Here is a 13235-nt window from a genome sequence, read left to right as displayed (position 1 = left end):
TTTGTAACAAGCTGTGCCAGTGCCAAAATTTTGTGACAAACTGATTAAGTTCTCTCATTGGTATTAGCATTTTGAGACTACTTTAAATGTTATGTCCCCTGATCAATTGTTTGAAAATTCAGTGTGTTCAGATTCTATTGTTTGATAGATAGTTCTCTTGATTACTGTGCTACTCACTTTATAGAACTCTGCCTAGGTGTAATACTAGAGCAGTTTCCTGACTACCTTTAAAAGCCAAGCCAATGTTGGATATTGTATAATGATAATGTTGTAAGGTACTTGCATTAACCATGCTTTATTTCTAAAATAAAAGGGCTCGACTCTTAGTAGGTAGCATGCATTATATAAAAGATACAAATATTTTTCTAGCAACTATTTGATCTGGAGTGTCAGAATTTTATTCAAAAGCTATTACAGTTTTTTGTTGTTCTTTAGTTTACTAAAGAACATCCAGACTAGTTGTTCACAGTTGAATTGTTCTCTCTTTCTAGATGCTGATCTAGTGGATAGTACAACACTGTTGGGTAAAGAATATTTTTATAATACAGTTTTCATAACTAATAATGGGTGAAGTCTTATTCAGACAGTAAATTAAGTAAGAGATGACAGACATGATCACTGCAGAGCTGTGATTTGGCTATGAAAATCTCCTTGATTTTGAAATGTGTGTGTGTGTGTGTGTGTTCCCTAGTTTTTCCCCCACAAGTTGCCTTAGTGGTAGATGACTGTTGTCTTTCAGTTGCCATAAAAGGCAAACAATTCATGCTAATCAGACCGATTTAACCTTTGTGCAGTCTTAGTTTGCTTTAAAACTTGTCACTTTAACTTGCCAACCGCCTATACTCCACCCTTTTGAACGCTTTCCATCATATAGCTGGGACTGAACAAATTTCAGATTTAGGTACTGAGCACTGCTGCTGTTTTCTTCCCCCAAACAAGTGCTGTGCAGTACAAGGATTAAATAGTGAATCTGAAAAGGCAGAAAACCTCAATCTTTAATCCTACCTATTGCCGCTTACTTTGATCTTCCCTAGGCCTCCTGTTTGTCAAGCAAGTCAAAGATGGTAAAAATCTGTTCAGAATTTGCTCATTCATGGGTGTACTCCCTCCTTATCAGAGATTAGGACTAATACATTTAAACATATGATATAAGGGAGTTAATGTTAATATTAAAACAACACTGTCAACTTAAAATTGGACTTCTGAGACTTCTTTAACTGCTATTGCTACAAATAACATCTAAAATTAACTGAAAAAGTAGAGTAAAATTCTCCTGTTGGTTTACATTGGACATTTTAAAGTACTTTGTGTCTAATTACTCATTTCCCATTATTTGTGTGGGTCTTTGATGCTGCAAGCAGAGAGAAAACATTCGAATTATAAAACCAGACATTGGCAGGGAGGCTTAGGGACAAGTGTAGGATCTAAAACTGTGTTTAACTCACCGAACTAACTAGATTTCATACTTGTGTTCCTTTCAGATTAGTCACTAAATCTGTCTTTCAGAAGAGAGCAAACAAAGGGCAGTCAGAAACTGAAAATATGAAAACAAATCTTAACCCTGGTCCATATTGCACATTCACTTATCTCCTTGTAATAACTTAACCACCCAACCCTATATCACCAGCAAACTTAATACCCATCTTGCTCACACTTTTTGGAAATATCCTGTATGGAGGTAAGAATGGTTCCTTAACATAGGTTAGTAGCTTTCCAAGAAACTAATCTCTAGGCTCTGGGGAGAAGGATGTCCTGACTTTAAAGGGACAACCTCCCTCTTACACTCAAGAACAGAAGCAGGTGCCATGGTGTGTAGTTCTAAGCAGCCCAAAGCAGGAATCCCTCCAGTGACTGTGGATCCCAGAGTTCTAAAGGGTAGTGTGCTCACCGCAGGAATGGGGCCTGTCATACAATATCACTGCAAGAGCAAAAATTTTATTCCTTCCGCTTTTCTTAGCCCAAATAGTGGGGGCCTAGTTTAGGTCCTGGTGTCCACTGTAATGATGGAAATGTCCACAGGTGCCTCAGGTCCAGAAGAATCCCTCACTCTGATGAGGCTGTGGAGGGAATATTTGACATCCTCTGGCCAATGGTGCAAACATATACTATTGGTCAGTAAATATTATTTATTTACCTATTCATAACTTTTCCTTCTCCCTTGTGGGCACCTGGTGCTCTGTGACCCATTACAACAGGGTTATTACGTCTCATCTAAGAATAGAGGGCTTTTTTTAAGTGTCTCTAGTTTCACAATGTATTGCCAGCAGGTAGAGCTGTTTAGAGAACTGACTGCCTCTCTAATTCCCTGGCCAACTGCTCAAACTGAGAAGACAAACTATAAAATCTAATTGCTAAACACTGTGAAAAACTATCCTGCTCAGAGACAGCCAATCTACTTAACCATTTATTATACAAATGGAAATGAAGACTTGCAGCAAAGTAGGATCATAATATGAGGGAATCCCAAGATTTTTTCCATCTCTCTCTGCAGGAAGGATTGAGAGATTTCTCCTTCAACTGGAATTTAATGCAGATTAGGTGATGCCCTGAGTGGTGGTCTCATGGAGCATCAGGTGGCCATTTCACAGAAGGAAAAGTTATGGGTAGGTAAGTAAACTACTTTTCTCCCCAGTGGGCACCTGGTACTCTGTGATCCATTACAACTGGGAAGTACCCAGAAGTAAAACACACCTCCACAAATTAGAGGGAAACTTAAAACATCAAGTAAACTAGAAGTGCGAGCGTGCCACAAAGGTCCTATTGTTGCTTCTCATATGAATGGTAACCAAATTCAGAGGGAATCTTAAGAATAGAGAGACCCACCTTCTTAACTGCTTGGAACTATAGGAAGTAGTTCTGATGAGCTTCTTGGGACAGCCGGTTCCCTTGAATTGAATGGGGCCTACCTGAGCTCTCTCCGTGATAGCAGGTGATCTTGTTTCTCATTTTGGAAATTCCATTTACAAATGAGGGAAATGTGTAGAGTACAGAGGTGCATCCCCACCATGGACAAGTTTCCACATTCAGATGCTGTTCTATAATATAATAGGAGTTCCTGGAAAGCAAATACTTGAGTTCCCAGAAGAAATGCAAATTGTGAAATCTTTCATTGAGCAACTAGACTAGGACCAATGCCTGATAAAATGCCTAGAGGTGGGCCAGATCCTGAGAGGGCACTGAGGCACTCCTCTGAAAACTGATGAAGTAGGGGGACTGGAGCAGCTGAAAGGTCTGGTCAGTATATAGCTGTTATCTCAGAGAGGTGGGCTATCAGCAAGTCATTTATGTTGTAGATTGGCCATCAGAGTTAGCATCAAACTGGAGAGAAAACAAGGAATGGGAGGGAATCCACACTGCCTGGAATTGGGAAATATGTCAGCAAAGTGCAGGTAGCAAATTGGCACCTGGGGACAGGTTTCATTGTAGGACAAAGAAAATACTGAGAAAAATCTTCTCAGAAAGGCCTGAACTCCATGTAGTACTAGGCCTTGTATACTGTAAAATGATTACCTACCTGTAGTGTAATTGTTCTTCAGTATGTGATGTGGGTGCAGACAAAGTTGGGTCATGGTCTATACATCGGCACCCACATCTAGAAGAACAACTGCAGTACAGGAAGGTAACCATTTTTTGTTCGAGTGGCTGCAGACATGTATTTCCTTGAGGTGACTAGCAAGTAATACTTGTAGGAGGTGGGCTCAAAGTCTACCTAAATAGCATCTGCAGAACTGTCCTCCCAAAGTTTTCATCTGACCTGGAAGCTGCTGTTATAGTATGATGCTTGGTAAACATGTGTATGTAGGACCATGTAGCAGCCTTGCAAATATCCAAATTTGAAATGTCATTAAGAAATGCCACTGAAGTCACTTGAACCCTTGTTGAATGACCCTGCAGGGTGTGGCTGGAGCTGCTCAGTAAGCTGTATTAATTAATGCAGGAGGTTATCCACTTGGAAATCTGCTGTACTGCTGCTGGCTGATCTTTCATCATATCTGCGAAAGAAATGAAAAGCTGCTGCTCATTGAAAAAAGCTTAGTCCTTGCCCGATAAAAAGGCAGACACCATTTCACGTCTAAGGTATGAAGCTGTTGTTTCTTAGGATAGGAATGTGGCTTGGGAAAGAATATGGGTAGGTAAATAACTTCAGTTTAGGTGAAATTGCAAAACCACTTGATTTAAAAACTTCCAATGTGATCTCAAGGATATTTAATCCATGAAGAATTATGTGTACAGGGGCCCTGCCATAAGGGCCAGTATTTCACTGACTCTCATGGAAGATATTGCAACAAGAAAGGAAGTCTTCTGGGAAAGAAGGGACAAGGAGAAGGATCTGTGAAGGCAGCCAATGCACTATTAAGATCCCACAAAGGAATAAATTCCTTCCCTAGTGGGAACAGGTAAATGATACCCTTCAGAAATCTTCCTACCATAGGGTTTGAGAACAAGCTCTGCTTGGATTGCTGCCAAATAAATCCTTAACAAGCTAAGAGATAGCCCTGAAGATTTCAAATGTGGCAAGTATCCTAACATGTCCTGAATAGGAGCTGACTTGGTGTAGCCTGATCTATAGCTTATTAATACAAATTCCCAGTTTCACTTTGTGGGTTGATAAGTTCTTCTCCCAAGATCAGGCCCAGTATTTTTAAAATTATTATATAGTTGGACACCACGATGTGCACAGGTGCAACACTCGCACTACAGGAACTTTTATAATTATAAATAAATAATTTATTAATACATTTAGCAAAGTCCTATACACTCTAACTCAGTAAGGTAAATCGAGATAATACAGAAAGTACATCTGAACAGTCACACTTTCACCGTCCCTTGTAGACAACTGGAAATGTTAGCTAGTACCTTCCTCATCACCAAAACCTTCCTCATCTTCACCAGTGGCCATCATTCTGGGCCCTCCCAAGGGCTACATTTCTCTCTCCTACTGCCCCCCAGGCTGGGATGCCACTTTTATAATATGTTACGCTGACGTTATCATGTCTAATGCATATTCAGTAGGGGTTTCTCCACTTTTCCTTATTTGTATTTCCTCCCCTTACTAATGTTAAGGTGTCCTTCTATAGGTTAGTGCATTTATGATTTCACCCCATTATTATATACATCAGTTTGTTACCATGCACTCTTGAGGTCAGATGTTCGTTCAAAAACCTTCCAGAAGCTGGTGTCAGTTCATGTTCTGTGGTTGGCTAATGTCATTATGGACAAAATTCCCCCCCACCCCTTCTATTTCCCCAAAACTTATGAGTTACTTAAATTTATCTATGCCAGAGTTTGTAGGCCTCAAGCAAACTGCTGAAGCCAGTGTCTTACAGGATACAAGCCTGTAGGTTCCTTGCATTACTGCTGAATATAATAAAGCAGAATATACTGCAAAGCAGAGAATAGAATAGAGGGAAACAAACCCACTGGGTTGAATTCCTTTTGATGTTGTCCAGATCAGAAAATCCTTCCGCTTGGCCAAATAAGTAGACCTAGTAGATTATTTTCTACTGTGAATCAGGATTTCTTGAACTGCTTGCGAACACTGCTCTTATCCCTATCTAAGTATGCACCAACCGCATTGCGAGGTGTAGTCTGCTCAGCGCTGGATGCACAACTGGACTGTGATATGTCAGTAGGTCAGGCAGTGGAGGAAGGGATCTGGGAAGTCAAACTCTCCGATTGTGGAGGTTGAAGAACCAGCACTGTCTTGGTCAACCAGCATAGCGAGAGTCATCTTGGCCTGGTCCAGCTTCAACTTGAGGATCACCTGAGAAATGAGGGCAATAGGAGGGAACACGTACCTCAACAGCCCCCATCCATTTCAGATGAAAGGCTTCGGTTAGAGACCTGGACTGCATCATACTTGCGAATAAAATCGGCAGCACTTCCTATTGTCCTCTGTTGCACACAGGTTGACCAACAGAATACCCCATTCCCTGAAGATGGACCTGACCATGCTGCTCTTCAGGCACCACTTGTAGTTCTTGGAGAAAGTCCTGCTGAGACAACCAGCCAACTGGTTTTGCAAACCAAGTAAATGCGAGGCTGTGAGCATGATGCCCTCACAAATGCAGAAGTGTCAGAACCTTACTGCTTTCTGACAAAGTTGCCTGGAGTGAGCTCCCCTCTGCTTCTTCACATAATATATCGCAGTGGTATTGTCAATAAGTATGTGAACTGGTGCTCCCTTGATCCGATCCCAAAAGGCTTGACAGGCATTGAAGGTGGCTTGAAGTTTGAGAGTGTTGATATAAGGATGCTTCCTGTTCCAGCCTTAAACCGTGGACTGTGTGATGATCCTGTATATGCCCCACAACCAGTTTTGGTTGGAGAATGGGAAAGAGGAGGACACCCTGACATAAATTGATCTGATTTGTCCACCACTGCAAAAAGAATCCAGTGTCTTGATACTCCGATAAGCCTGTCTGAAGTGTGGTAGCTTCGGCAAAAAAACAACTCCAACCAAAACTGGAGAGGCCAAAGACAAATCTCGCATGTGGGACCACGTTTATGCATGCAGCCACATGGCCTAGCAACTTCTGGCATACCTGGACCACGGTCAAAAGTTGAGACTGGAGGTCCATACACAGGCATTGAATATTCTGGACTCATTTAAATGGGAGAGAAACTCTCAAATTCATAGCCTAGTAGGGCCCCAGAGAACTTCTACTTTTTGAGTTGGAATCAGCAGTGACTGTTCCCTGTTCAAAATCAGTCCTAGATGATTGAAAAGGTCCAGTGTGAAATGAACCTGTTCCTTGGATGTGCACCTCTGCAGCCAGCCATCTTGAAGTAGAAAGATGTGAATTCCCTTCTTTATAAGGTATGCACAGCAGTGGCGGCAGCCTTTGGTAAAGATGCATGGAGCACCTACTAGGAATCTCAGGAACTCCATGTGGCTTGGGAGAATCACCACATGAAAGCAGGCATCTTGGAGATTGAGAGTGGCAAATCAGTCGTCATTCAAGGCAGGAAGTATCATAGCTAGATTAACTATGTGAAATTTGATGTATTTGTTGAGACCACAAAGATTGAGACTGAATGTTACCCCTTCCTTGGATGTGGGAATAAGGAAGTACAAGGAGTAGAATCCGCTTCCCTAATGCTGCAGAGGGACCTTCTCCACAGATCCCAAAGGATCTGGACTTGCTGAAGAAGCAATGACTCACGATGTAAAGAAACAGGGTAGGAGAGTGTGAAAGTGGAATGAATAGGATTTGAGTGGCATAACCCAGTCCTAGTGTTTAGGACCCACTTGTTTGAGGTTATTGAGCCCCAAGCACTGAGGAAGTGGGCCAGCCTGTCCCCAAATAGTGAAGGGGGGAATTGTATGAATTCTTACAACTGGTGTGCAGCTCTCAATGGGCATGTCAAAATGACTGTTAGCCTGTCTTTCATTAGCTGCTGGCAATCTGTTGGAAACTAAAACCTGAGGGTCTTCTCCGGTGAGGCTTATGCTGCTTCTTGGAAGAGTCGTGTTGTTTCATGGAGTAGGAGGCCTGTCCAAAATATGGTTGGGGGTACTGGTTAAATTGTTGCTGACTCCCATAATGGAGTCTTTTAGCTGCTGGGGTATAAGCGCCTAAGGACCGTAACATGGCCCTAGAGTCTTTAAATGAATGTAATGTTTCATACACTTTATCAGAGAACAGAGATTGTCCACAGAACAGTAAGTCTTCTGTAGTTTGTGCATCAGGAATAATACCAGAATTCTGCAGCCAGGATGCCCACCTCAAGGTTATAGCAGAGGCCATAAGCCTGGATGAGGTGTCCGTCACATCAAATGCTGACGGCAGTGAAGTCTTTTCTACTAGACAAGCCTCCCCAGAAAGCTTTAAACTCCTCCCTAACATCCTCTAGCAGTTTCTTTATAAACAAATTTGGATACCTTGTTCCAATTTAATAAAATCATATTTAGACGAGACTGTGTGCTGATTAGTGATGCACATCTGCAAGGACGAGGTGGAACAAACTTTTCTGCCCATTCAATCCAATTTCTTGGCCTCTTTATTCTTTGGGGTAGACTTATCTATCTTCTCATATCCTCTTATTTGCAGCAGTTACTACAAGCAAATTGGGAGCAGAGTGTGAATAGAAACACTCTACTCCCTGCATGGGAACATAGTAACATTCATTGGTATGTAGGCATGTTCTACAGGGACTTTGCTGACTTCAACAGCCTCCTTTATAGGGAGGGCTACCTTTCCTGGAACTGAAGATTGCAGAATGACCAGCGGTTTCTCGGCATTCATGTGGATAAACTCAACTTGGACACACACAGCTGCAGACAGTCTCCTTAGAAGGTCCTCTGGAACTGGAAAAGATGAGTCAGGGATCATGGAATCATCAGGTGAAGAGTATAATGGGGTGGAGGAACAGGAACCCCTTCCTAAGTTAATGGTTATTCCTCCTGCTGTATTGGTATTTCTGCTTCTGCCACATCAGCCTGTACCTCCTTTCCAGGTAGGGCTGATGGTAAACAACCATATGGTTCAGTCATCTGTGTCGAATGAATTGTTTACCTGGATCTCAAAGAATATGGGGTACTCCACAGATGCCAGTGTGGAAATGAGTACAGCATCAAAGGCCAGTGGGCACTGTGCCAAGCACCCTATCTCCAGAATGATCTTGGTACTGATAATGGTTCTTCAGAGGGGATCTAGAGGATTTGCAAGACCAGGCTCTGCGAGAGGATGGAGATGATGATGCTGATCCTGACCTCGAGTACAATGAGCCTCCCAAATAGTCTGCTGATAACGGTGGAGGAATCCCTACAGTCCAGTGCTGCATCAGAATTTTGGCCAGTACTGAAGATTGCACTGTCACTGAGCAGGTACTCAAATTGTAACCACGTTCAGCACTGGGAAAAACATCAATTCCAGGATCACTGTCAGTGCCGAAGGGGAAATCTGTGTCGGAGTGGGAGCTGGTTACATAGATGTTGAGCAGGTTAACAAAGTGCTAGGTACCAAAAACAGCATTGGTACCATAGATGGAAGCTTGCCTCTCTCGTAGACCCCTAAGAAACAATGGACACAGCGTGTGCTGGGACTGACAGGACCTGAGATGTCCATACCCAACTCAATGGCAGTTCAGCAGACAGTGCTGGGTTGACATATGGTGTCAGTCTGATATTGCATTGACACCAGAGAGAAGGTAGAGCGCCCTGCTCTATCTAAGTCACCAGGAGAAGTATGGTGACATTCCCTGTGGTGTGTAGAAAAGGGGTACGAATTTCTTTGAGCCTTGGAATGGCTCATATTTGCTTTGTGTCCTCTTCCTCAGAAGAAGGGGACTGATCCCTTCTTCTCTGCAGAGGAGTCTATCTCAGGCAGCCTCTCACGGGTCTGCATAAGCTTGATGCAGACCCGTGAGATGGGGCTGATAGTCCACAGCAGCCCCTGAAGCAGAATCTGGCCTCATGGCTTGCTCCATGAGATTCTGTTTTTAGTGTAAGTCTCAGGTCACCTGAATCCTGTTTAAAGGAGCAACATTGCTACACACAACAAACAGCATGTGGGGGGGGGGGGTGCATGTGTTCATTATTGGGAATAGCCACCCCACAGTGAGAGTGCTTTCAAACCCTGGTGAGGGCATAGTACTATATAACACGGAGACTAAAGCTAGCTAACAACTATAGGATCCTAACTATTTAAAAATCCTCATTCTAAAAACATGAGGAAAAATACCATATGGGAGGCTCTGACTCTAGCTGCAGGAGGTGAGACAGAGTGTAAGCGTCGCTCCTGTAGGTACTGCTAACTTGGGTATACTGAGTGCATGCACCCTGCATGGAATAAATGTCTGCAACCACAGCAGCCTGGACAAAAGCAACACTGGGTGAAACGTGCCCAGTCTCTTTCCTACCAGGAAGAACACCCAAAAAAAATTCCTCAGGAAAAGTAACACTGGCCTTCACGGACTGCTTTCACCTTTCAGGGAAAGGTGGGAAGATAAGATGGATGCAGCAGGAGAACTTGAAAATCAATGGGGAATGACTGTTTTGAGAACCTATCAAATGCAGTTTTTTTTTTAATTTGATTTGGAAGCCTTAAACTGAAAAAAAGTTCTACCCTATTTTCCCATAAAAATAGCAATCTGATTGGTTTGAGAGGTTTTTTTCTTACCTTTTTTGGTCACGGTACACAAAGGCATCTTATTGAATGGTTGAACTAACCATGTCAGAAATAGGAAAGATACCATCAATCCACTGGGCTACCCTTCTCTGTTGTACAGATTCTGATGCTTTTGCTGCTGCTCTTGTATGTGATTTGCCCCTTAAAAGTGGGAATGCCATTTTAAAAAACATTAGAGGCTAAGGAGCAGGGGAAGAGCAGAGCTGGGTGTGAGTAATCATGTTTGAGGTCTGTTGCTCATACAGTAATCCTCTAAACTTTAAAAGCCTCGCTGAAGTAGTTTTCCAGCTGTGCAACACCATGGTGCACTCTCCTCCCTCCAGCTAACACTTTAGTGCACATAGCCATTAACCTTGTTGGAGAGGGCAGGCCAATGGTATGAACTAGAAACTTCCGCCAACATCACTTGGATGAAAGCTACTACTGGGTTCAGTAAAACAGCAAGCTCAGCTGATCTGGCATATGTGACGGGTTGGATCACAGAAATCCCTTTAGGACTGCCACCTGATGTGCCTAGACTACTTGAGAGTCCATTTTCCCTGCCAGCTTGAGACTTCAGTACCTTGCCTTGTTTGAGCCAGACATGCTTGCCTGCTGCAAACACAGATCCAAGTCTGAACCACATCCCCCACAAGCTGCAGGCTTAACTGAAAACAGCTTAAGATGAGCTCCTGTCTCCAGCACTCAGATACCCAGCTCCCAGTGGGGTCCAAACCCCAAATAAATCCATTTTACTCTGTATAAAGCTTATAGAGGGTAAACTCAAAGTGTTTGCACTCTATAACACAGAGAGATGCACTGCTGTTTGCCCCCCCCCCAGGTATTAATACATACTCTGGGTTTATTAATTAGCAAAAAGTGATTTTATTAAATACAAAAAGTAGGATTTAAGTGGTTCCAAGTAATAACAGACAGAACAAAGTAAATTACCAAACAAAATAAAACATGCAAGTCTAAGCCTAATACACTAGGAAACTAAATGCAGGCAGATCTCACCCTCGGAGATGTTCCAATAAGCTTCTTTGACGTGGACTAGGCCACGCTTAAGGGAGCACAGAAACAAGGGCCAACTGACATGAGCATGCCCATAGTATGGGCCAGACATGCTGCTGAGGAACACAGTGAAAGGAGTGGAAAGTGTCAGGTGTCTCAGGGAGCAGAGGGGGAACAGAATCACTGCACAAAACCCTCAGGTTGTCCTGATGTATTTAGGGTTTTTGTTGTTGTTGGTTTTATAAACTGTGGCTTAGGTGTCCACGCTGTTGGCAGAGAGAGGGAACTGGAGTTCAGACCAGGCAGCACCACAACTAGGATTAGCTAATGCCCTCTCTGGAACTACTGGGGCAAAACACCTGGTTGCTGTGGCAGGCTGAAAGGAGCGGGGCATTCAGTCCTTTGTGTTCTTCCTGCCCCTTTGACGTACCAGCCTCTTGGAGACATTCCTGGATACCATATTTCACCCCAGGCCGAAGGGGAAAAAATAGCCAAGGACCTCCAGCTTGTTGCTTCCTAAAGGCCAGACCTTGCTGAATTTCTGCTCCCAAGTAGCTCTTGCTGGAGTCAACCCTTGTTGCTGTTTCATTTTGGGCTAAAACACCAAGTAGCCAGAAAAACAACTTTCTTGGAGACTATGTAAAGCAAGATGTTTCTGCTGAATTTCTGCCCTAAATAGCGTAAGGCTTGCTTGCCACATTGCCATATAGTGGAGTGGGGGAGGTGGCATACTACTGCACAGCTGGGCCATGAGCAGGAGCCTGTTGGATCCTAACTGGTCCTGCTACACTGCGGTTTTCTCATCCAATACTGATTTCCTGCAAACTCATGTTCTCAAAAATTCTCTCCCGACCAGGAGGCACTAAGCAGAGAGGAACAAATAGAAACTATAACAGAAAAAAATCTGCTCATCCACAGAGAGGGGAAGCCTAAAGCAGTGGTTTTCAAACTTTTTTCTGGCAATCTAGTTGAAAAAAATTGATGCCCGTGACCCAACAGAGCTGGGAATGAGGGGTTTGGGGGTCTGGGAGGGGCTCAGGGCTGGGACAGAGGGTTGGGGTGTGGGAGGCATCAGGGCTCTGAGGTGGGGCTGGGGGATGAGGGCCTCAGGGCTAGGGCAGGGGATTACCTCGGGCAGCTCCCAGTCAGCAGCGCAGCAGGGGTGTGAAGGCAGGCTTCCTACCTGTCCTGGCACCGCAGAGCGCCCCAGACGCGGTCAGCAGCAGGTCCAGCTCCGAGGCGCACAAGTGGCTCCGCATGGCTCTTGCCCGCGGGCACCACCCCTAGCTCCCATTGGCTGGTTCCTGGCCAATGGCAGTGCAGAGCTGGTGCTCAGGGCAGGGGCAGTGCTTAGAGCCCCGTGGTCCCCGGCCTAGGAGACAGACCAGCTGCTGGCTGCTTCCAGGGTGCAGCGCAGCGTCAAAACAGGTAGCGACCAGCCTGCCTTAGCTGGGTAGCACCACCAACAGGACTTATGGCCCGGTCGGCTGTGCTAACCAGAGCCGCCGCGACCCAGTACTGGGTTGTGACCTGCAGTTTGAAAACCACTCACCTGGAGGAACTACCTGCTAAAGTGGAGGTGAAATAGTTGCGAGTTGGAGGTAATCAGTTCTCTGAACAGCTCTACCTGCTAGCAGTACATTGTAAAGCAACAGGTGTTTTTAAAGTCTTGCTTGGAAAATGAGGGAGCACCGATTGTCCACAAGCCAAAATAAATTGGTTAGTCTCTAAGGTGCCACAAGTACTCCTTTAAGGAGTACAGTGTCACTCACTGCACAACAGAAGGCAGGATCTTTGGTTACAAAACCCAAATATAAGAGCTTCCAGCTGGACCAATACTACTTGTGTGTAGCTTAATATGTGATGCTTGAAATAATGTGTTTAAAAATAATACAAGAAGGATTTTAATACAGCTGTGCATAAATTTTTTTTTTAATTCAAGTTATCTGTTTTGCAGGGACTTCATGTGTGGACTGTGCAAAGAGAAAGTTAGGAGAAAATGACCTGGATCTTTCTAAGAGAGTCAAACAAGAAGCTAATGGTATTCTCACCCCCTAATTAATAAAATCTTAAAACTCCAAGATGATTAAAAACAATCTCTGAAAAGTT

The 13235-nt window shown here is 43.8% G+C and overlaps 1 protein-coding gene across 14 annotated transcripts in view; it reads left to right on the top strand.

The window, feature by feature from the left end:
* FAM118A (family with sequence similarity 118 member A) overlaps nucleotides 1-13235 on the top strand; it is a 34025-nt gene that overhangs the window by 16869 nt on the left and 3921 nt on the right. For 3 of the 14 annotated variants that reach the window (XR_006287790.1, XM_043537129.1, XM_043537079.1), the window contains 2 exons: nucleotides 492-524; nucleotides 13084-13167. Coding sequence is in view for 6 of the 14 variants with exons in the window: in XM_043537129.1 (XP_043393064.1) it covers nucleotides 492-524; nucleotides 13084-13167 (117 nt within the window). In the remaining 8 variants the exon portion in view is untranslated. Of the gene's footprint in view, nucleotides 1-491; nucleotides 525-1481; nucleotides 1993-2019; nucleotides 2112-2491; nucleotides 2608-3894; nucleotides 4078-13083; nucleotides 13168-13235 lie in introns of those variants that run through there. The other 11 variants (XM_037914440.2, XM_043537169.1, XR_005227696.2 and 8 more) reach the window with 10 other exon arrangements.

This window comes from Chelonia mydas, chromosome 1 (genome assembly GCF_015237465.2).
Source record: "Chelonia mydas isolate rCheMyd1 chromosome 1, rCheMyd1.pri.v2, whole genome shotgun sequence".
NCBI classification, from domain to species: domain Eukaryota; kingdom Metazoa; phylum Chordata; order Testudines; family Cheloniidae; genus Chelonia; species Chelonia mydas.
The sequence above is the reverse complement of the archived record's forward strand: the minus strand, read 5'-3'. Positions and strand labels throughout refer to the sequence as shown.